At 32.6% G+C, this 22,741-nt stretch overlaps 1 protein-coding gene across 1 annotated transcript in view; it reads left to right on the forward strand.

Moving 5' to 3' along the window:
* Positions 1–22,741, forward strand: part of Hasp (Hig-anchoring scaffold protein) — a gene marked incomplete at its 5' end in the record, with an annotated part of 432,721 nt that overhangs the window by 370,806 nt on the left and 39,174 nt on the right. The window contains 5 exons of the mRNA XM_071586781.1: positions 5,538–5,711; positions 9,272–9,451; positions 16,008–16,298; positions 19,703–19,879; positions 21,465–21,669. Coding sequence (XP_071442882.1) covers positions 5,538–5,711; positions 9,272–9,451; positions 16,008–16,298; positions 19,703–19,879; positions 21,465–21,669 — 1,027 coding nt within the window. The remainder of the gene's footprint in view (positions 1–5,537; positions 5,712–9,271; positions 9,452–16,007; positions 16,299–19,702; positions 19,880–21,464; positions 21,670–22,741) is intronic.

Below are 22,741 nucleotides of genomic sequence, written 5' to 3' on the forward strand. Positions count from 1 at the left end.
CAAATCTTAAATGAACTCTGTTTTTGGCTTGCAAGACTGAAGTCCGCAAAGGAAGTGGTTTAAAACTAATGTCTAAATGTCCATCAGTTAAAGCTTGTGTGTACCAAAGAGTATATGGTAAAGGAGGTTAATTGGTGGTATTCATAATGTACTTTATTTGATTCACTCAGAAAAGATGGAGAGGCTGAGTTAGTTTCTAACTCAAATTGTGCCCAGGTTGGAATTATAAGAGGTGTTCCTAATCTGTTCTCATAATCTGGTGAGAGATATTACTTTACAAGAAATAGTACAAGAGTCAATGTAAAGGTTAAATTAGCTGTTTGACAGTGATTGGACAGCTAAAAATTACACTCACTAAATTTTTAACAACAGAAAAAGAAAATAAGATCTTAACATTATAAGCATGCTCTGAGCATACATATATCATTTTGTATTGTCCATCATGGCATGGAAGCCAAAGGCCATTGAACAAAAGTGTGGTGCGAGGATATGGAAAGTTCGCAGAGGAAGAGTGAAATTGGTAGGCTTTACTGGAAGGTTAAACACTGTCAGAAAGGAAGAAGGGAAAATCTGTGTTGACTGTGTATGGTAAAGAAATGGAAGAATATAGGCACAGAGTTAAATAGAGTGAAGTTAGCAGAGATCAAAAATAAACTGAAACACAAAACAAATAGGGTGAAAGAAGTGTAGTGAAACACACAATGCGAGGCTGTGGATATTTTTCAAAAAGGATAAAATTGGTGCATTATACAGGAAGGTGAAAGCACTGTCACAAAACAAAAATGAAAAATTGTTGTAAACAATCAAAGACAAATCAGAAAAAATATTAGTTATACCTGAGAAGAACAAATGAAAATGGGAGAAATAATTGTAAATATTCATGCTCTATTAATTCACATTTATTATTCAATGCATCATTCAAATCACAAGGAGCATTCTTTACACAGAAGGAAATATATTTTTACTTTCAATAAGTAATAATAATTTTTATATATACCAGATTTGACTGCTCAAAATATTGGCATGGAAAGTTCCTGATGCATGTTCTTTTTAAATACTTCAGTTGTGTTCCTGTATTCAATGATAAAACTGATTCTTTTATTCCATATTCAAATGGATTTTTAACTCTGCCTACTTGAATTCTCTGTCAGCATTTGGTACAGTCTTGATTCTTGCAATCAGCCCATAGTTTAACATTTCTGTAATAATAGCATGTCAGTTATATTCCTTCAATTGAAACAAAATTTCAATTAAAATTGAAATCAAATTTAAGGCCTTCAGTATTCTTAACTTTTTTCTTTTACAAATGCTCCTGGTGCATGTTAGTTTTTAGATTTAAAAAACAAAAGTATCCCCAGGTATATGTAGCATCAAAGAAGATAATAGTGACAGTCAAGTTTCTCTCAATACAGGGAATGTTTATTATAAGGATGTCAAATTCATAGTTGTTCATAACATACAATGAAGGGGTAGTGTAGCTTGAGGATATAATTAGAATATCTTTAGAATATTGAAATTGCAAATACCAAATTCCAAGGTGTAAAGGCATAAATATCTTAAGAGTCAACTGTAGAATCGTGAAAATGTACTGAATCATCCATCATAATTCAATGCATTGTGTTGCTCACTCAGCCTTCCTATGGAAACAATTGACATAGGCCTACAGACAACATTCATATAATTGTGCAAATAGTAATATTGTCTTGTACTGCACACGTGAATGTACAATTTCAAGCACTTCATATAAACCTTTCATTCATTTCTATTAAGGGCTTTTTGTTGAATGTCCAAATCTATATTATTGATGAGCTCTTTGTGAAATCAGATCATTACATTTGTTATTCAATTAATTTTAAAAATACCTTAATAATAACGTTTTATACAATTTATATCAGAATATTAAAATGAATTTTTGGAGAATATTATCTCATATGCCTTCCAAAATCCATGGGCAGAGCATGCTGAGTTGTGACATTGTCTTCCTGGGATTTTTTAAAAATAATCATCAAATATAATTATAATTGATGTTAAACTTTGAAGAACTTTTATTTGCTGTCCCATTTCATAAAATAATACTATCTCTTTTACTTACTGCTAACAATAGAAATGTTGACTGTATATCTCAGTATTTCCCCCAGTGTTTCATTATATTTTTCCTATCATCATAATTAATTCACATTCCAACTTTAAAATCTATCCCTAAAAGTGGATGCATAATAGTAAATGCTGGCCAGTGGGTTTTGCCAGAGAGAAAGCTGGGCCAATCTTTACTCTTCTATTATATTCTAATATATATTAAGTCCCTCCCATGGGCTACAACCTTGATGTGGTGGAAGGGCTTATGTATACCAATGAGCCCTAGAGATGTGCTGGCGGGAGTAATGATAATTGCTCCTATCACCCATACCAGATAGGGCGAAGGTTAGGAGCCAGACTAAAGGTAGTCCATGCAGCGTCTGTTCCTCAGTGAGGCGGCTGCCTTTTTTGTGTATATTTTGCTGTAGTTGGTCCAGGAGGTTGGTGTAGTATTGTCCAGTAACTCCTTGACCAATGGGAAGATAATCTATCAGTAGAATCCCTTTTGCATCCCAGAAAACTGAAGCCATCACCTTTCTGGCTGACCGTATTGCCTTTGCTTTTATTGGTGTTGGTGAATCAACATGTTTCCACCACTTTCGCAGCTGTTTTGTCTTTGGGGTATAGTAGTGGACCCAATTTTCATCTGTGATCACAAACTGGTGCAGAAATTTTGTTGGTTGCTCTTAAAATGGGTCAAACATTTTTCAAAAGTTTCCATTCTGATCAAGATTCACGGTACCCATCTAGTTGATAATTTTCTCATCCAATTCTGCTGTTAAAATGTGATATGCCCAGACCGACAGCCCTACAGCTTTGGCAATTTCTTGCAATTTCAGTCGGCAATCCTCCATGACCATATTATACACTTTTGCAATAATTTCTGGAGTAGTGGCACATTTTGGCTGACCAATACACAAGTCATCATCTAATTTGTTGCGACCAAACTTGAACTCATTTGTCCACCTGGTAGCAGTTGAAAATGAAGGAGCTGAGTTCCTCAGAGGGTTCTGAAAGCCAGCATGACTTTCCTTTGCTTTCATACCTTTCTTTATGAAGTATTTAATCATGCTCAAATCTAAATTTTTTCCATCTTCACCAATCACTACACAGGAACAACAGAGAGGTGTCCACACAACAGATCTCTTCCCGCATCTGATGCGTTACATGTTAACTCATGACGGATAACCTATTACGATGCGGTAAACTCGTCGTGCTGACGCTGTCACTTGGTGGTGATTCCGAGAACCTTTTTAACTTCCTCGTATGTTGTTTCATTAAGCATTACTGTCAAGAATTCAGATTCAAGGATTTTCTCAAGAAATTATTTCCAATCCACATTATTCTGTCCAGTTCATTCTGTATTTTTGTAGAATTTACATGGAACACAGAAGATATTCAAAGTGCAATGTTAGGTTTTCATCAAGCTCAAAAGGATATTTCAGAATTGAAAGACTCATTGCGGCCTTAAATTTTATTTATCATTTCCGCAAAACTTGATGGAAACAATTTTTTTAAAAGCTTTCCTTATTTTTCCTCCACTTATCTGAGTAGCTGTGTTCACTCTTACCAGTATTGCCATGCTTATGGCATACTTAAGGTGCTATTCAGAGCCCTGGTGTTTATTTATTTCCAAAGACATTTTATCTCAATCTTTTCCACATTTAAAAGTCCATGAAATATCACCACAAATGAGTAAACATGGAAAGAAATTGTTGATGTCAATATATGAGACTTTCAACTTTGTACCACAGCTATCGGATTGAAATAGTATATTTTTTTTGCATGTGCTAATTGACCTCTCTTCACCCTCTATTTGGGGATACCTGGGAATGGAATCCCCTTGTGTCTTATCTGGCATAGGAATCTCTAAAAAAGAATTTTTATTTGTAGTATGAGAAAAAAATATGGCTTTTCAGAAGCACTGGGTGTGTTATTTATTGAGTGTAGAAGAGGTATGACTCGGCATAATTTCTCCCATGCCATTCATGCTTTCTTTTCAAAAATGTATGAGAAAGACCATTTGTGAAAACTAGACAAGTATGAATAACCCCATTGGAGAAAACCATTGTGTATTTAGTTTCTACCTAGTTCAATCCAATAGTTTGAGAAGGCTGCATTGGAAGAGGCTTGACTGCACTTAAATGTATGTATTTCAATTTAATTGCCTTAAATGTGAGAATTTTACAGTGTACAAATAATTCGCCTTGACTGGGACCAGGATTCCAGTCAAGGCTAATTTTATTTTTCAAATTTAAATTCCTACATTTGTGGGCACGCCAGCAGATAACTCCTCTAAATTTAGTGTTGCTGCATTTGCTGCAATGTCTTCAGATTGAGCCAAATGCTGACTCAAGTAGACTAATAAAATCAGAGACCATAGGAATCAAGTGTATTGTAAGTGAATAAACTTCCAGCAGCATATCTGGTATCGTATGTTTTCAGAGGAAAAATCCAATAATTATGCGAAGACCCTGCAAATTTTGAAACTAAACAATTTACAAGTAACATTTCTTAGATAGTCTGACTTGCCTACCTATATTCTCATAAAAAGTTACTGTTTTCATTTACCAAGGATTGAAATTGAATGTGAAGAATGCTATCAGGATATTGTGCTTCTAATGTTAGATTTACTCATTAAAATTTAACTTAAGAGTAACTTGGAAACTTACTCCAGAGTATTGATATATTCATATGTACTTTTATTATTATAATTATCTTATTTGTAGCTACTTTATGTATTTTCCCATAATTTTCTGTTTTTTACATTTTTAACTTGGAATTTTAGCACTATAATTCCATGTTGTAATGCATACAGGAAGATTAAAGTAATCAAATTTATTCTCGATTATTTGTTAAAAACATCAGGCAGGTTCCTTTGTCAAATCTACATTAACAAGAAATTGGTGTGTCTTTTAGGCCGTAAAATATCTAAATATTAAGTTGTGTCCAAAGATACAAGAAAAATGTGCCCTTTTAATAACAGTCCTGAAAAATAAACAGGAAATAAATATTTTGCTGTCTACTTTTTGGAAACAAAATTGTGTAACTTTCAGAGCATGCATACTATTAATTTAATTACATTATTATTTCACAAAATATTGAGCAATTTGACATAGCCAAGTTTTAAATAACAGCTCATTCTTTAATTGGCTTTTGGATTCATTCTGGACAATTAAAACATGAAGAAAGAGTTTTTAATGCATGAACACAATTGGTTTCTACTAAATTAATTACAGTGTAGAATGAATAATTTTGAATGGCTTTTGAAATTTTAAACTTACTCTTATATTCTACATCAATTCACTATATGGATGAACAAATAATTGAAGTATCATATGTACTTTATTTGGAATTAAATTTTCTACCATTGTGCCATAAGTGCATATCAATGGCGTTAATTATTTTTTTTTGTTTGTTTGTTTGGACTTTGCGGATTGGCATTTTTTGGGGATTGGCAGCTGTACAATGCCCCACACCAGAGAATCCACCGAATGGGAAAGCAATATTCACATCCTGCTCGTACAACTCAGTTGTATCATATGAGTGCAAGTATGGTTTTATGCTTGTGGGAGAGCCGACGAGAAAATGTGGTGTTGATAGACGTTGGGCAGGTGAACAACCTGAATGCAAAGGTAACATTTTAGTGTTAATGCAATAAAAGTACTCATAAGGCAAAAATATTTTTAAAGATCTTCAAATGACTTGTGCTCACAGTATGGTATAATATTATGGATGAAGTCTCTGTTATCAGCTAATTGTAAAGAATTTTAATTATTCCTTTTATTAGGGCCAGGTGTTCACTGATCATGCACCCTCTCAAACAATTCTTAGGTTTGGCCGTCTAAAACATTCAGAGTGTGTTCTCATTGCCTACGACAAACTTTGTCAGGATAATATACTTTGAAGGAATCGTCAGCCAAAGTTTCCCGAGAAGCTTCTTCTTTCAAGCAGTGTTTTAGAGTTTATGTATTATATGCATACATTTGGAAAAATAATATGCAATACCGATAATAGGAAAGTTGCAGAGGAATAATTTGTATGAGCTGTTAAATACAAAGGAAATGAATTTAAAATTTTAAAACATGAATAATATGTGCTTTTCTTTGAGTGATATGAGCAGGGTGACACTGTGATAAATAATACTTGATGAGCAATTTATGTTGCTCAAAATTCACTCTTGTATGATTAACATGAAGTGATCACATCTATTTTATATTTTCAGAGTTAAAATAATTTTGTGTCCCCAAGCAATGATATCATTTGGTATTATCGATCATAGGAACACCATATTACTGTTGTATTAAAGAGGTCATTTTCACGGATATCTTTTTTCTGTATGAACTTGTACAAGGCATGTTCCAAAAATCTATTTCAGGCCATATTAAGTAACATGTTAATGTTTTCCCAAAAGAATCTTACTGAGTGCATTTGTTTAGTACTGATAAAAACTGTTTAGACTGGGACATAAAGTAAAAATACAACTTCAATGTTTTCAATTATAAACTTCCTCTTTATTTGGATATTTTTGAAGGGTAATTCTATCAAAATGCAATTGGTGATCTTTGGCAGGGTTGGAGCTACAATCATATTATCCTTCACAATGTGGTACAAAGAAAACCAACGTGGGGAAAAGGGACTCCCAGTATTATATCGGGATACTAATTTCATCCTAAGGAGTTTCTAGAGCTAAATCATTTTAATATACTTTAAATGAAGTCACCAGCAACTAGATTTTATACATACAATGAAATGTTTAGACAAATTTCGAAAGGATGTGTTTTATGCTCTGATTCTCGAAAGAAAAGTAGAGCTTAAATTAATTTCCATTGGTATTGTTTAGTTTTAAATAGTGAGTGCCATAATATACAACTTATGGCATATCAGGTTTACAAAAATACTTATTTGATATTTGAATAAACTTGTCTTTTTTCCTAGTCTTATCCAGTTTGTAAATGTTCAAGATTACCCTCAATAGATGTAAATTCTTGAGACTCAGTTTTATTATTCCGACTAGTTCACAGCAGGTCACATATATTCTTTCACCTTCTCAATCTATAGCCATAGAGGATATTTTATGTCTTAAGTTTAATAATCTATTAAAGGAAATTTAAAATATTTTACGATTCTTAGTGAAAAGTACACTTATACCTGTAAGAAAATTGTATGAGGAATATGGAGCAATCATCAGTAAACATTTTATTTCTTGATGCATTGATCAAATTTCCTTTTCTTTTAAGAATAGGTTATTCTCATGCTGAACTATTTGTGCCTAGGAATAGTGTTAATAGGTATCAGAGATGGTTGAATGGCTGAGTTCATTTTGCACCATTGATTTTATTACAGAAAATAATATGGCAACGTAAAATTCATATCTAAGATTCATTAGGTTTTTTGATGAACATGCTACCTGTCGGGGTACTCTGCTCTTTACTAATGTTTTAAGCATGCATTATCGAGAATAAAACTGCCTATAAACAGTTTCATACTCAGGGAAACATGATGCCTGCTTTTTCTCCTGAGTATTATTTGTTTTGTCTCCTGGTAATAATCAGTAAGAACTTTACTATCTAAAATAAAAATGACTTGTTACATGAATTAACACAGAAAATATAATTCAGGTTTATCAATGCAATACATCAACTTGAAGTTGCTTCCATAAAAGGTTTACTCCTTAAAGTATAAAAGGGCTGTTTCTATCATTATAGTGTATTTTGAATGAGTTAATTATTAAATTAGATCTATTATTTACCAGCATCGTCATGGAATTTTAATGGATATTTCTATATATTTAAGGCATTGTGAATATTCCTGTGAATGTTCTTCTTTCAGGTGTTTGAAATAGTAGATAAAGAAATAACGTTTGGTGAATATTTTAAACCTGATGAAAACTAGCCTCTGACATCTGTTAATGCATTTTTCGTTTTAATGTGGGGAGACAGCAACTATCCTTAATCCTTACTGCTAGCTTCAGTTTGAAACATTTAATGTCGACTCATTTCTTTTGACATACCATTATTCTCATCATCTCTAATTCATTCATTGCAAAGTTTTATTCCCAAAATACTTATCCTATGTAGTTATCCTCATGTATGTCATGTATCCATATATCCGGTCTTAATTCATTCATTTGCTTTTATTTACATGTTATAATGTAATCTTCCTGTATATCACTTTTCATAAGCTCATTTTCACTTCTATTGCTGGAGTTATTTTGACATTGTTTAGTCTTCCATCTCAGATTGGGATTCCATAAATTTGCCATGTTAAAATATATATTTTAAAAGTTTCTAAAACCTTAATTGCATAAAGATGACAGTGTTAAATGTTAATTTCAGTTTTGCTGATAGTGATAATTAAAATCAATTCTAAATAAAAGGACGATACTCTTAAGAGAATGATAACATTGCCATTTATTTCAGTGATATTAGCTGTGGTGTAAACATTTCCTATGTCAAAATCAATACCCATTCAACCTAAGTGATTACACTTCACTTACTCAATCAATACAGTAAACACCAATGTTTTTGTTCTCATTAAACCCATTTGTACATTGTGAAATAGAAATAGTAGAAAATGGAGAGCATGGAAAGGTATCAATCAGCTTGTATATTTGCTTTTGCATGTTTTATTTTTATTTCTATCAGTAGATGGAAAATGTACACAAGGCATTCATGCACTTAACTGCTTTGTCTTAAACTAGTTACAACAATAGCTAACTGCATGTTTTCTTCAGATATATTTAATGTGAAATTTATCATGTCGGTCACTTTTATTTCCTTTCCATTTCTCCCTTGTCTGGACTTAGTGGAATAGCCAAAAATGGGTACTTATGCTATGGGAGTAAACAATACCTCATTTAAAAGCTCTAGCTGACTTACACAGTTCAAAATGCCAAGACAACTAAACGATTAGGATGTTAAAAATAATTCACAATTAGTACTTAATAGCATCATTAACATATGCTTTTGATGTATGAAATAATGAATTATATTTTTAAATTCATTCTAAAACATTTGCTAATTCATTTTTAGTTTTTTTCTGAGGCATAACCTTAATTTTTAAATTAATAATAAATCATCTCATCATCATTATTTGGGCAACATCACATTTTCAATTCAATTTCGGATTCCTTCATGTCACACAACTTGTCATTTGGTTGTCCTGGTGTTTCCCCCTGACTTCCAAAATGCAGAAATCAACTGTGGCCACCCAGGCCCACTGTTCAACGGATGGCTTGAGAACATAGAAGCTGGCACCACTCTTGGTGCATCCATTATCTTCCGATGCCATGAAGGAATGCGTTTGGTTGGCAACACATCAACAGTTTGCCAGGTGGATGGCAAGTGGAGATACCCTGTACCTCAATGTCTTGGTAAGACTTCTCCATCACTTTCTCTTTCCAAATCTGCATTTTTCTGAGAGATTTCTTCATTTCACAGAATAATACTTATGAAATGCTTTTTGGATGTAGGTTTACATGTAGGTTTTTGCATTAAAATTACTTTTGCATCTATTTTTGTGTTTTCTCAATGCTTTTATATCAATTTAATACATTAACTTAGGCTTCAACAACTTGGAATGCAAATTTTCAACCACTCAATAATTTTTATATGTTAGAGATGGGACCTCAATGCTCATGACACCTTGGTAGTCTCAATACCTAGTGGATAGGTATGAAGATATATCAAGTTTTTGTGACCAAATCAATATACATAGGCACCTATTGAGGCTGATTTTCAATGCACGTATTCATCATTTTCCAAAAATACACACTTCCAAGGCTCTTTCAGTAGAAATAATTAAGGTAAGATTAACAATATGTGCATGGAAATTTAGTATGAGTTTTTATTAATGTCTCTTAGTTAAATACATTTTGGCTATTTTATTTGTTCCTAGAGTTGGTGATCAGTTTTACGATGAGCTTTGATATATCACATTTAATTCTGCCAAAGAATTTACCATGAAATATTTGTTTGTTATTTTATTAACAACAGATTTGAAAATTACAATGAATTGCTTATAACATAATCCACTACCAGCTTAGACCTTATATAATTGTTAATGTTTGATGGCTTCATGTGAAACAAATGATATCTGTCCAGAATTCCAAAGTATCTACTCATGATTTATCATGAGTAGATACTTTGGAATTGACAAAATCAATTATGGCTCTTTTTAAACAGTGCATTAATATAGCATATGGTTACAATGCCAGTAGGTTCTGTGTGTGTGTACTGTGAGTGTTTATTTAAAATAGAGTGCCCATTAGATGTCTAGTTGTAAGAAAGTAAGTCCTAGAGGAGAAAGGAAATTTCTTGTTGTGAAAATTTGTTATTATGAAGGTAACCAAAGCAAAAATTAGCTGTTGCAAATTTCATGAGGATAAACTTATCTTTAAAAATCAGAAATAATAATCATTCTTTTGTTGCTTTTTCAGTTTCTAAACTTACTGTACAAATTTCTATTTATCCTGATTGGTAAAGAGCTGGATATTTGAGCAATATTCATCAATTTGTAAAGACAAAAGGCCTATTGGGAAGCTTTTACGTTTCTAATTGTAGTGAGACTGATCACTGTTTTCATCAAGACGTTTCTTGTCTCACTTTTGCGTGAAGTTGCTGGAATGCAATATGGAAATGTACTCCTACATGCTAATAGTTATCCTCTTCAAATATTGGTTTCTATACTATGTATGCGCATGTAAAAAATGGCTATTATGAATATTCATTTCATTCCTTATCAAGAGAAGTTCTCCTCTTGACTCAAGAAATAGTCAAATGTGAAAATTATTAAGCCCTTTTAAGGTGTGCTGTCTTGATTTGCATGTAAATGACGTATTGCAAATGTGAGGGATGTCCAAAAATATTTTTTTGTTGTACACCTACTTGCAAATAGAGTATGCTCTGGTTGGTGCACTCTTAAAAACTTAAGCCTTTTTATGAGCACCCTTTTAATGCACTACTAGTACATTCACAAGGAACCTAAAAGCTAGATTTTTCTTGAATGATGTGCATCATCTCAACATATGCATAAGTTATATCTTGAAAAGTTCAGTTGGTCAAATCACTAGTAAAATTGACAATTGAACTATATTATTTAGTAAATAAATCAGCATTGCAGTAAAAAAAAATAGATTGCTCTTTGGATAAGAGAGTGTCAGTACATCCTTCTTATAAAAGCAATATGCAATGGAGCCTCTTTATTGTTAATTTTTACATTAACCTAACAAGGTATCAATTACAATTAAACTTTGAAGGATTGAGTATTGAGAAAAATTGTTGTCCCATCACTAGTATATATAATTATTAGTTAGTAAAAGAACACACCTGCTTGTATCTAATAACCTTTAAAATTCTACTCCCATGTCTAACATCTCAAAGAATGTACACTCTTGCACTTGGTCCTTAAAAATGATGGAATGGATGCATAGCTTTCTTAGTTTTTAGATTTTGGTAGTATTTCAATCACATTGCAATAAATCACATTTTGCTTTTTAGAATTAGTGTAAATGCATAATATCCACTATTTTGGAAGCAGCCTATCTCCAAAATTAACTATGCACCTCATTCCAATTACATTTTATCACAGCAATATATTCACATTCACATCCTCAATACACTCACATTATTTCTATAATGCTAAACAAGTCACTATACTGAATTGCATCACCACATGTTTTCACTGGTACATGAATCATTTTTAAATGAGCAAAAGGATATTTCACCTCTATTCCACCTTAAATCACACTGCAATATAAATTAAACTTGAATATTTGTGTTATTTTGTGTTTATAAATGTTATAAAATGTTTACTAGTTTGCATTAACCTTCTCGTGTTCAATTTCTTGCTGGACTATCTTAGAACAAATGTGTAGTATCTTCAATTCTGAGAACGCTAGATGAGCAAAGTCTTCTTAGTTTTTAGTTTTAGAATAGTGATTATTTCAACAAATGTGCATCTTTAACTATGTGCAAAGTATATGTTCTCAATGGAAATTTGGTCTGTTGCTTTAAGTGAACAGTATTTTATATAATTTGGTAACCTTTTCATACAATTAATTTTCCAGTAGGATGTGAGTGTTTTGATACAGGCACCTACTTAGTACAGTAATATTTTATTTACTGATTGAACAAATATTTGGTGAATGAAATAATACCCGTATATATTCAAATTGATTTAAAAAACATTTTAGTGTCATTTCATAGGTATTGCCAGCATTTGTAAAATTAATATTTCTCATAATTCCAACCATAAATGGCAGTATTAAAATGTGTGGAAGAGATTTGTATTATCTTTTCCTACTCCATTCAGCTACTTTTTTGTAGTATTCATTCTGTGAGCTTCAGTTAGTGAAGCAAAATACCTTACATCATGTTTATGGTGTGAATATTGTCTCTCAGTATTAACAGGTTTATGCATTCTGTAACGATTTTTATTAAGCATTGCTGCTAGCTAAGTCACAAGCATTTGGTCTTAACTATTTGGAATTAGTTCAAAAGTTAATAATGTGACAGGCAAAAACATTTGAAAATAAATGGTACTACTTGATTTCTATTACATGCTGCTTCTGGTGTACCCAGGTGGTCCCAATTAGGAACCCTTCTGTTAATTTCTTTTATCAATGATATTGGTTATTATTAACTCCCTCTTAACTAGTCTATTGATTATTTAAAAATCTTTGGTATTACCCAATTGGAGGACTGCTAGAATTCGAGGGCATGTTTCACGAAATTAAAATTAAACACTAATAGCAAATTGGTGTGTAAAAATGTCCCACTCTTTGCAGGATTAATGAATCACTGATCTCCAAGTTCATTTGATATCTTGCTTATCAGTTAATGATATATTTTGGCTGTGACAGTTAAAGTCATCAAAATGATGAGTTTTGATCCTAAACTTGTAAAACATTATTGTGCATTCACCCATCCAATGTTAAATATGTTTCAATCCAGTGGTTTCCATATTATGATGTAAATATAAAAGCCATTGAGAGTGAGCAGCAATGATAACAGAACAAGTAAGTAGTATTAATTTTTACTTTTATTAAAATCAAAATAATCCACAAGGGGTGGGTAAAAATATTTCCCTTGGCTCCAAAACCAATATCAATAAGAAAGAAAAATGCCTTTGGTCCTACCAAAGCATCCATGCCCAAAGTAAGATTCTAATCCATGACTTATGGGCCATTAGTGAAAGCAATTATCATAGAGCTATAAGGATATCTCAATTGATTTATTCTTGAATCGATGTGTCATGCATTCATCAATAATATAAAAATAATAAATGATACAGTATATATTTTAATCAAAGTCAAATTCATGAGATGCCATCACATTGCACATGCACAGAAAGGTTCGTAATATAAATTCTAATATTTGTTTCTGCCCTCTAATATTTCCTTTTAATTGAGACCGCTTTAGGTGTAGCAAATTATTTGAAGGTGGTCTTATCTTGGCCATAAATATAAACATATTAAGGGTTTCGATTAACAAAAATGAAATCTTTGACTTATGTTTGCATAGCTTCGCTAGGCAAGAATATTTTCTTTTGTTACTTTTCATATGCAAATGTGTACATGATAACGAAGAATGGTTGTATTTTTCATATATGTTAATTTATCTTCATTTTTTAAGAACTATTAAGATATTAGATGTTATTAGGAAAGGGATGAAGCTTGGAGGGATCTTAACATTGGGACAAGGAAATGAATGAACAAATTCCTGTTCAATTGGAGCCATTTTTATATTTGCTTTCTTAAAGGGTGGTGATCAAGGTAGGTAGATTCTGATTGTTGAGTTCACTTATTTCTAACTCTATTTTCCAGCAGTGGCAGTCAAAAATGGGCACTAGAAAGCAGTTAGTAAATTTAGTAGCAAAGCTCAGGTTCTGAAAAATTTCCTGTGACATACTCCGTGATTCTTTAAAATACCAATTGGTTTAATTTAAGAATCAAGAATGTTTTTAGAAGGTATCACCATGGCTAAAGAATGGATGTCCATTCAATTGTGATTTCATGCTGAAGAATTTGGATTGAAAGCATAAAAAGATTATTTTACAAAATATTGGTGTTACAAACCAAAACGTGATCCTTAAGTTATGAAATTTACTGTACCTAGTTCTGACCACAATATTCCAATTGCATTAATGTGTCACACATACTTTCACAAAATAGTTTTAATGGAGATTTTTCAGTATAAAAATAATCCTCTGTAGGATTTTAATAATTTTGAATTATTTTTATTATAAATGTACTTTGCACCTTAAATCCATGCACCTTTTTGTGTGCATAGATTTTATTCCTATGGCAATTTCATCTCAATTTCACCATCAATCATTAGAACTAATAATATGCCTACTTTTCCCATAAATAGACATTTCCTGAGATCAAATCATGCTGTGTATCCTATAATCTATGAAATCTGTATTAAAATATTTAGTCTTTTAATTTCTGTCTCTAAGTTTGTCCCTGGTATGTTCAGGTTTCACTATGGCATACATTATTCTAATTTCCTTGTCATGCAAACAAAATGATTTTAGGTATTCATTAGTAAAAAGACCACACCATTCACATTTTCCTTGAGCACTGTAGGTAGGATTACCAGTTAGATTCAAACAAGAGAGAGCAACCAAACCAACAAAATAGCAAAAGGAGAAAATACATGTCAGTTTATAGCCATCAAATCATACTCGCTTTACATAATCTGTCAAGTGCTAAGGTCATAAGAATATTGTATCCTAATGCGCTAGCATGAAGCATATGAGCCAACATTTGTCCTTTTACCATGACTGCTTCCAACTGAACTGTGGTGAAATCTTATTTCTCATTGCATATGTATTTCATAGCCTTAAGTTTATTGGAAAATAAAATCCACATTTAATCAGTAAAACTGTGAAATTTCCCACATTAATTAAAAAACTTTATAATTTTTATTTTTAGTTATGCATTAAGAAAGATTTTCTCTATAAAAATAACCCATTAAAGATGTGGCACAATGAGTTGAATCTCCCTAGGGGAATGATCTACACACAAGTGCTGCTAAGTTATATAAATATTATTTTTGACTTCATGTGCTTCAAAAAGTTTAGGGATATATGATCCACCAGTGAACCCTCAGATAATTTCCATGTTGTAGTTAAATAAGGATGGATGAAGTACACTCGACAAATTTTAATGCAGTCTTGAAAATCTGGAAAAATTATGTAACTTAAAAAAATTGAGGCATGGCAATCATAATCCTCACCTGAAAGATTTAAGTTATTTTCGAGTAACCTTTATATTTAAGCTTGCTGGCCGTAAGCTATGCCACACAGAACAACCATTCAATGGCACAAATTAAATCTTCGGGTAGGTATTCTATATTTAAGTATTCCTATATGAGCATTTATTAATATAAAGTTGTGCGGTTATTGCTCCTAATCTAGATTGTTTGGCTCCCAAAATATACCAGTAGCAAATATTTGTTACCTGTGGCACTTGAAATTTAGTGTATTTTTATTGATGTCAATCACTGACCCCTTCACAAAATGTATACCATTATGAGCTATCTTATATATTTTCCTCTTATTTAAGGTCAATACTTGATTTCTAAAAATGCATTCATTGAATATGCCCTATATTTCCTGTGAACTTATTTACACCTTTATATAATTTATTTATTTGATTAAGGTTATGTATAATCGAGGCAACTTGACTGTGAAGAATCATCCATAGGGTAAATGTAATCGAAAATGCTGGTCTTCTAGAAAATGGAAATGAAATATGTTGGTGAATATTATCTTTTTTTCTCTGACCTACTGAATGGTTGAGTAATACTACGCTGAAAAAAGTCACTGTGATATCTGCATTTGTTAGAACTATTTTACATGAACACTTGTTTTATTTCATATGTGATATATATCCTAATAAACTGTATTCCTCCCTCTCTCAGCCCCTTGTGTGGTACCAAGTGTTCATCATGGACGTGTGACAATAAATGAGACTGCTTCGCCAGTCAGTGAGTCCCCTGCATCCTCTACCTCAGCTCCTCCAACTCCACGCAAAAGGAGTGGGAGTGGTGCTACATCATCAACCACTCCCCCTTCTCCTCTTCTCCCACCTGTTGTACCACACGGTGAAGTCATCTCAATCCTTTGTGAGCCACGTTATGAGTTGTCTCACAATTCTTCACCCATCACTTGCAACAATGGAACTTGGACATATATACCAAAATGTCAGCCTGGTAAGCCACTCTAAACCTAAGGATCATGTAATCAAAGTGCATGCAAAACTCACAATCCTAATTCATTCCTATATGAAAAGTTAATTGTAGTGCAATTACAGTAGACTGTAGTGGACACTTGTTTAACTTGGTTAGCCAGGCAAACAGCTTTTCAGGAAGCTCGAAAGAAAGTTAACATTGCTAAACCATGATAATAATTTGAAATTAAAAACAGTGGCAGGGAATATGTCGTTTAAAAGTATCAAAATTCTTTTGTCGCTATCCCATTCTGCAATAGTTGGCAGCTTATTCATAATTTGTTCATTATGTACCAATGTGTATCATCATTAAGTCTGTATGTCAACAGTTACATGTAAAGACCACAGTGAAACCTAAACATAATTACTTCCAACTGTATCCTGGTCCCATCAGGGTCCATAGTTTGTGATAAGGGTTCCCCTTGTGCTCTTCTGAGAGAATATTAGAGAGGGAAAATAGCATAGTTATAATTTTCATCTGAAATTTCTCTCATGCCTAGCTACAAATAACAACATGCATATGCCTTCAGTAGAAGAACCGTAGATGGTACAAATGTGTCTTAGATTCCAGAAAGATAATAAATACCATCACATTATTTAAAGAGCCCTTACAATAGCAGTTGTGTTTGTGGGGTTCCCTGACAGTTAAAGTAGTGCTGAATTCTCATTTTATTCCATAAAATCCATACAGGTATAAATCCAACTGAAAATATCATGAGTAGCATTCATACCAATCAATTTTCATTCGAAAAAGTGTAAATTTTGAGTTTAGATTAGAGAAGTTGACTCACTAAGCATATTTTTTGCTTTTTATGAATTTTCATTTTTACAATTAATAAAATCACATAAAGCCATGACTTGCATGTTAAGTTATGGAAACTAATTCAAATAAATGACCAATTTGAATAACCATGTGCTCAGAGCCATTAATCTAGTTTGTTAAGAATGAATAATCTGTGATATTTAGTGATATATCCGCTGAAAAATGTGAATATACATGATTCCTAAATTTTGGTGAATATCTAATAGTTAATTTTGGTAAATATTGAAAATTTGGTGAAAAACTTTATACAAAAGGTTTTCAATTCCCTTTTCGCTTTCACTTTAATCAATTTTCTGTTTTTTTTTTTAATTTTTGCCAAACAATTTTTTGTTTGCCATTTGTTCATTTTATTTTATGGTACCTTTTATGTAATTAAACAGCCGATTTTATAAAAAGATAAGATTCAGAGACTGTGAGCCCTGAACTTAGGAAATGGTATCTGGATAAGATTACACAAAGATACCACTGAAACAAATTAAAGACAGCCTTAACAGATGATCCATTGACGAGGATTTGATGAGTGGGTAACAGATGCTGCGGGCAATTTTCATGTGCTTAAAGTTAGAACTAGCATTGTACATTACAATATTTTTATACTTAGTTCACAAGATAAAAATGCTCATTGAATTTCAAGAGCAGTGATCATGACTCTTTACAATGTAGGTTTATGCTTAGTTTCATTGGAAGATTATGCATTTTAGGAAGACCGGGTGAGAGAATAGGAGGCTTTTATTCATGCCATTCCCAATAGGATTCCTTATACCAAATGCATTGGTGACATAGTTCTTACCATTATCCTTCGTCTTCATTAGGTTAGTTAGTTAGGTTGAAAATATGATGCTATTCTACCTGTGATTTATTATCCGGCACATGAACATAATTTTTTTTACTCTATCCACTTTCTGTCCCCTCTATTTGTATCATCTTCTCCGTTGGAGCTGAGTCTAAATGCCTTTCAGCTGCCTTCTGTCTGTGTTCTGAAGCATAATTCACTAATTCAAGTTTAAATGCAATACTGTATAACAATCTTCTCTTTTAAAATCCCAAGAGGTTTTTATCACTTTTACTGTTTATGCAATGCTTAGTTTCTGTTATTATTTTGATATTATCAAAACTTGTATTAAAAGCCTTTGTGACACTTTCGTATTACTTAAGTTTGAATGCCTGTAAACCCCAAGTTTACCAGGAAAGATACAATGTACCTATGTATGCTTTAGCAGAGGGGTGACATCCTCATAAGCCCAATGCATATAAGTTTCACAGCAGTGCCACATGTGAGATATAACTAAACATGCCACATTTGGGAATTTTTTTAGAAAGTGCTCTCAATGAAATATTAAAACTCTGTTGCTTATTACTGATTCAAAACAGTGATATTATCAAACTTTTTAATAAAGGCAGCCATTTTATTTATCACATGGAAAAAAATTTTTAGTAAGTATTTTTCTGGCAAATCAGCTTGAGCTTATAGGTTCAAGTTATACCCATAAACTCCCAGCCCATTAGACACTGGCTGTTTTTAGAGTGCATGTTTAAGCAAAAAAGTGCATCTTATGGGCCAGTAAATACAGTGCTTCTTACGTGGCATGAAGTGAAAAAGTAAAATAGCATAGCAGGTCTTACTCTAGGAAAATTTGAGGAAGCTCAGATCCTAATAATATCAGGGCTTTGAAGGAAAGTTGATGTAACCTGCTTTCCACTATCATTGATTCATCTTACCAAATCAGGGTATCCTGAACTCATCCTGTACTCTGATGTATCCATGCTTATATGTGGCTTCATCATTATATTTATTATTGCTTTTACAGATTACTTTATAAGCATCTAATTCTACTCCAGGTGGTAACTATTGCTATGAAAACCATATTCTTCTTTTTAGCACCAATTTTGTGACAGTATGATGTAGTATATGCGATTATAACTTAATATATGGATCAAAAGAAGCTTATTCATTATACAGTACTAATTCGATTCACCTTCCATAATTTGTGATGATATTGCAATGCAAAGAGATATTTAAGCAGGAATACTATGTGGTTTATTTGGAAAAAATAAAACCTTAAAAATTAGGAAATGGTAATTAATTAGCAAGTCCAGCTTCAACAGAGCAATAAGTGGTGAGGATTTATATTTAGGAGGTTGCTAGCTTATTTCAGCATTCATTGCATATATTATATTGCTGGACTATAACAGCAAGGATTAATAAAACAGTCATCACAGCAGAAATATGCATCTGTGGTGATTTAAGTTTTTACCATTGATAGATCAATGTTGCCAACTTAGTGAATTGGAATATTAATTGGCAAGGGAACTTAATGTAATGAACACAAGTCCCAGCTTGAACCCCAACTAAAAGGACAAGTTCTCTGGCAAAAGAATGCTTATTCTGTTTAAATTTTATCCATATTTTTTCAACTCCCTGACACAATCTTTTGCTGCGGTGACTGTACTATCTTTAGCTCATTGCCCCCTGGTTTAAAATTTTGTGAGCATGTTTAGTTGACTCAAAAGTGTCAAGTCTTGATTATATTCACCCATACATATAATTTTGTTTTTTTTTTTAGCTCGCTGCAAGTACCTTCCAAAAGCTCCACGAAATGGAATGGTCATAGCTCCTAAGATTGAGCATGGAATGAAAGCTCGATTCAAATGCAAAGATGGCTATACATTAAAAGGAGGTGATAATACAACAGAGTGTCGCTACGGTAATTGGACTGGAGAAATGCCCTTCTGCCAAGAAGGTAATAGTTTGTTTTTAAAGTGTTAAAATAACAAAATACTCTGTGATATTTTTTCCCTTTCTTTTGTTCTTAAAATAAAATGTGCAGTTATGGAGGGGATCTGATGAAAAGCCTCCCATTCCTAAAAGTCTTATTTTTGAAAGTGGTCTCCTTCCAAATCATGCCAGCTTCTGCAAAGTTAGCTGCAGTTTGATATTAAGTTTTTTCTCCATTGGTTGTTATGCCAGGACTATTTTAGCTCTCATTTTTTTGGAAATAATTCACAATATTCATGTATCCTGTTATCCTCTCTGCCCTAGATGCCCATCTACCTATTTTAACTAATATGTTGAACCAGCTTCAATAAATATTCCGATGATAATGCATTTTTCTGTGCATCCACTACATTACATTGGTTACAGGACACTGGCTTCTGACTGATCCAAAGGCCTTAGCCCAATGGGAGGTGAACTTGAGCATGTGGGGCAGATGTGTTATCATTGATTTAACATTAGATGGTTGAAAATAAATTTCATTTCTTCTTCCTCTTTGTATTTCGTAATTCGTCATATGCATTTCATTACTTATTTTCATTGGGTGTCATCATCTGAACAAAAAAATTGAATGGTCTTTTTCTGATTCTTGAATTACAACATTGTGTAGGTTTCTACTTTGAATGAAAATAAAATCTGGCACCTTATAGCCATTTTTAAGAGTTATTAAATAATTACATAAATTTAGTCTTTTTCATTTCCAATGTAACTGCTATTTACTCCAGTGTCACCTTGCCTCCCAAGAGAAGATGACATGTCCCTACTCGTAATTAAATCTTGAAAACGTGAACAGTGCCAGCTATATTTTTTCAACAGATGTCAGATACCAAAGTACATATGACATCACACCAAACTTTTATGTACATATGTATTTCATTAATTTAGCTCTCTTTTTGCTTTTTAAATCATTATGTTTCTGTTTTATGTAAGTGTATGCAACGTGACAACTTAAGAAACAACTACAAAGAATCAGTGATGCAAAAGAATCTTACTTGGCTAGTACATAACTTTTTCCTTGATTACTTAATATATCCCAGTCAAACCATCAAAGCCACAAGTTTGTAATAGTGCAGTTAGAGATAAAGTCTCCAGTAATCCAGCAATTAGCTTCCTTGCAAGATAGATAAGAGTACATGATTTAATACATAAGGTTACTAGAATATATTCAGCGCGCATTATGCACATATACCTTACATGTATCCTTTAGCAAAGTGTGTAATTGGTATTTTCCTCATCATGTCCTTGATCCAACATTGAAGGAACAATGAATTACTTTATCTTCATTAAAAATTATTATCATTAATCTAGCAATTTTATTTACCAGCTCATTAACCGCTCAAAAAAAGAAGACAGTAAAAATTCCATAAAATTGATTAAACCTTGATTGTCTCAATTAAAAATTCATTGTGGAGTTCACAAAGTTATTTTCATTTCCATTGGGTATTGTATTGCATAGTTTCCCATTGTTGTGAGAACTTTTGAGATAAGTTAAATTTATCAACATAATATTAAAATCAACAGGTATTGAGCAAATCATGTTTTATCTATTACAGTGTACTGTCCTTTTCCTGGCTACATTGACCATGGGAAAGTAATGCTCGTTGGAAACATGGGATTATATGATTATAGACATTATGTCCGTAAAGTTACCAATAACAAGCAAATCATGTACGACTGTATCAGGGGCTATGTCCTTGCTGATGGTCCCCCTGGAGCAACATGTATTGGTGGAAAATGGTCACCTAAGCAACTTCCAAGGTATGGAAATTCATGGACTTAAAGAAATTAAACCAAACCAATAAGCAATTATCAACACCAGCTCTTACTCATGGCAAAGAAAAATTTTGTGTGTGACTCAGAATTAATGAACCATGTGGAAGATATTAGTTTTCCTTAATAACTGATTTTACATTTTAGAAAGAGACTTGTGACTCTGAAAGAGTCAAAGATGAAAGTGATTCTGTGGATAAGCAACCTTATAGTAAATGAGACTAGCACTAGAATGTAGATGCTATGCAAATGAACTGCTTTCCAATACAGGCTTTTTTATATGAATACAAGAGGTTATTTCCCAAATTACTTATTTGATTATGAAGTAAAGTAAGCACCTTTTATAGTAGGTCTATGTGCCTCACGGGGTATTTTCCTTCAATTTTCCTTTTTCCTTCAAGGGGCATGGCTTCCTCTTGCATCTATTCCAATTCCCTTCTTTCCTGTCTCTAATATTCTCTCCTAATTTATATATTATAGTACACATGTATTTTTTCTTTGATCAATCATCTAAAACCTTGCACTGTATTAATGTGTCCAAAGCAAGTGATGGCATATGCTAATTTAACTGACATTTGAACAATCTGATTGTGTTTCCTTTTGAACGATTGAAATATAAGAGTAATTATTTAATGTCTTTAAAAACAATGATTGAATATTCATTACAATGCACCTTGTAGTGTGTGAATGCGTATGTAGAGTCTGACTCCTCTTAATGTTTTGGATTAAGGTGGCTGATAACCTTGATTACTTAGCTCTGTGGTTGGTGTAAATGTCATACTTTATTGGATTAAGGACAGGGACTACTGGGGTCTCTGAGGGGAGAACTTCACAGTAATCCATTGGTACTATCTCTGAAAACTGGTTCTTGGCTTATTGAAATGAAATAAGTGATTTTTTAATTCCACAAACACTTTATTTAGAGCATGTTGGACGTCATTACCAGATGATGACATCTAACATCAAAACCTAGGTCATGTTATAAATAAAGTGTGCATGGAATTACAAAGTTACTTATTTCATTTCAATATGTTTTGTAAATTCCAAAGTTATGCCGGAG

The sequence above is a fragment of the Hetaerina americana genome, unplaced genomic scaffold (assembly GCF_022747635.1).
Source record: "Hetaerina americana unplaced genomic scaffold, ioHetAmer1.1.p SCAF_26, whole genome shotgun sequence".
Lineage (NCBI taxonomy): Eukaryota > Metazoa > Arthropoda > Insecta > Odonata > Calopterygidae > Hetaerina > Hetaerina americana.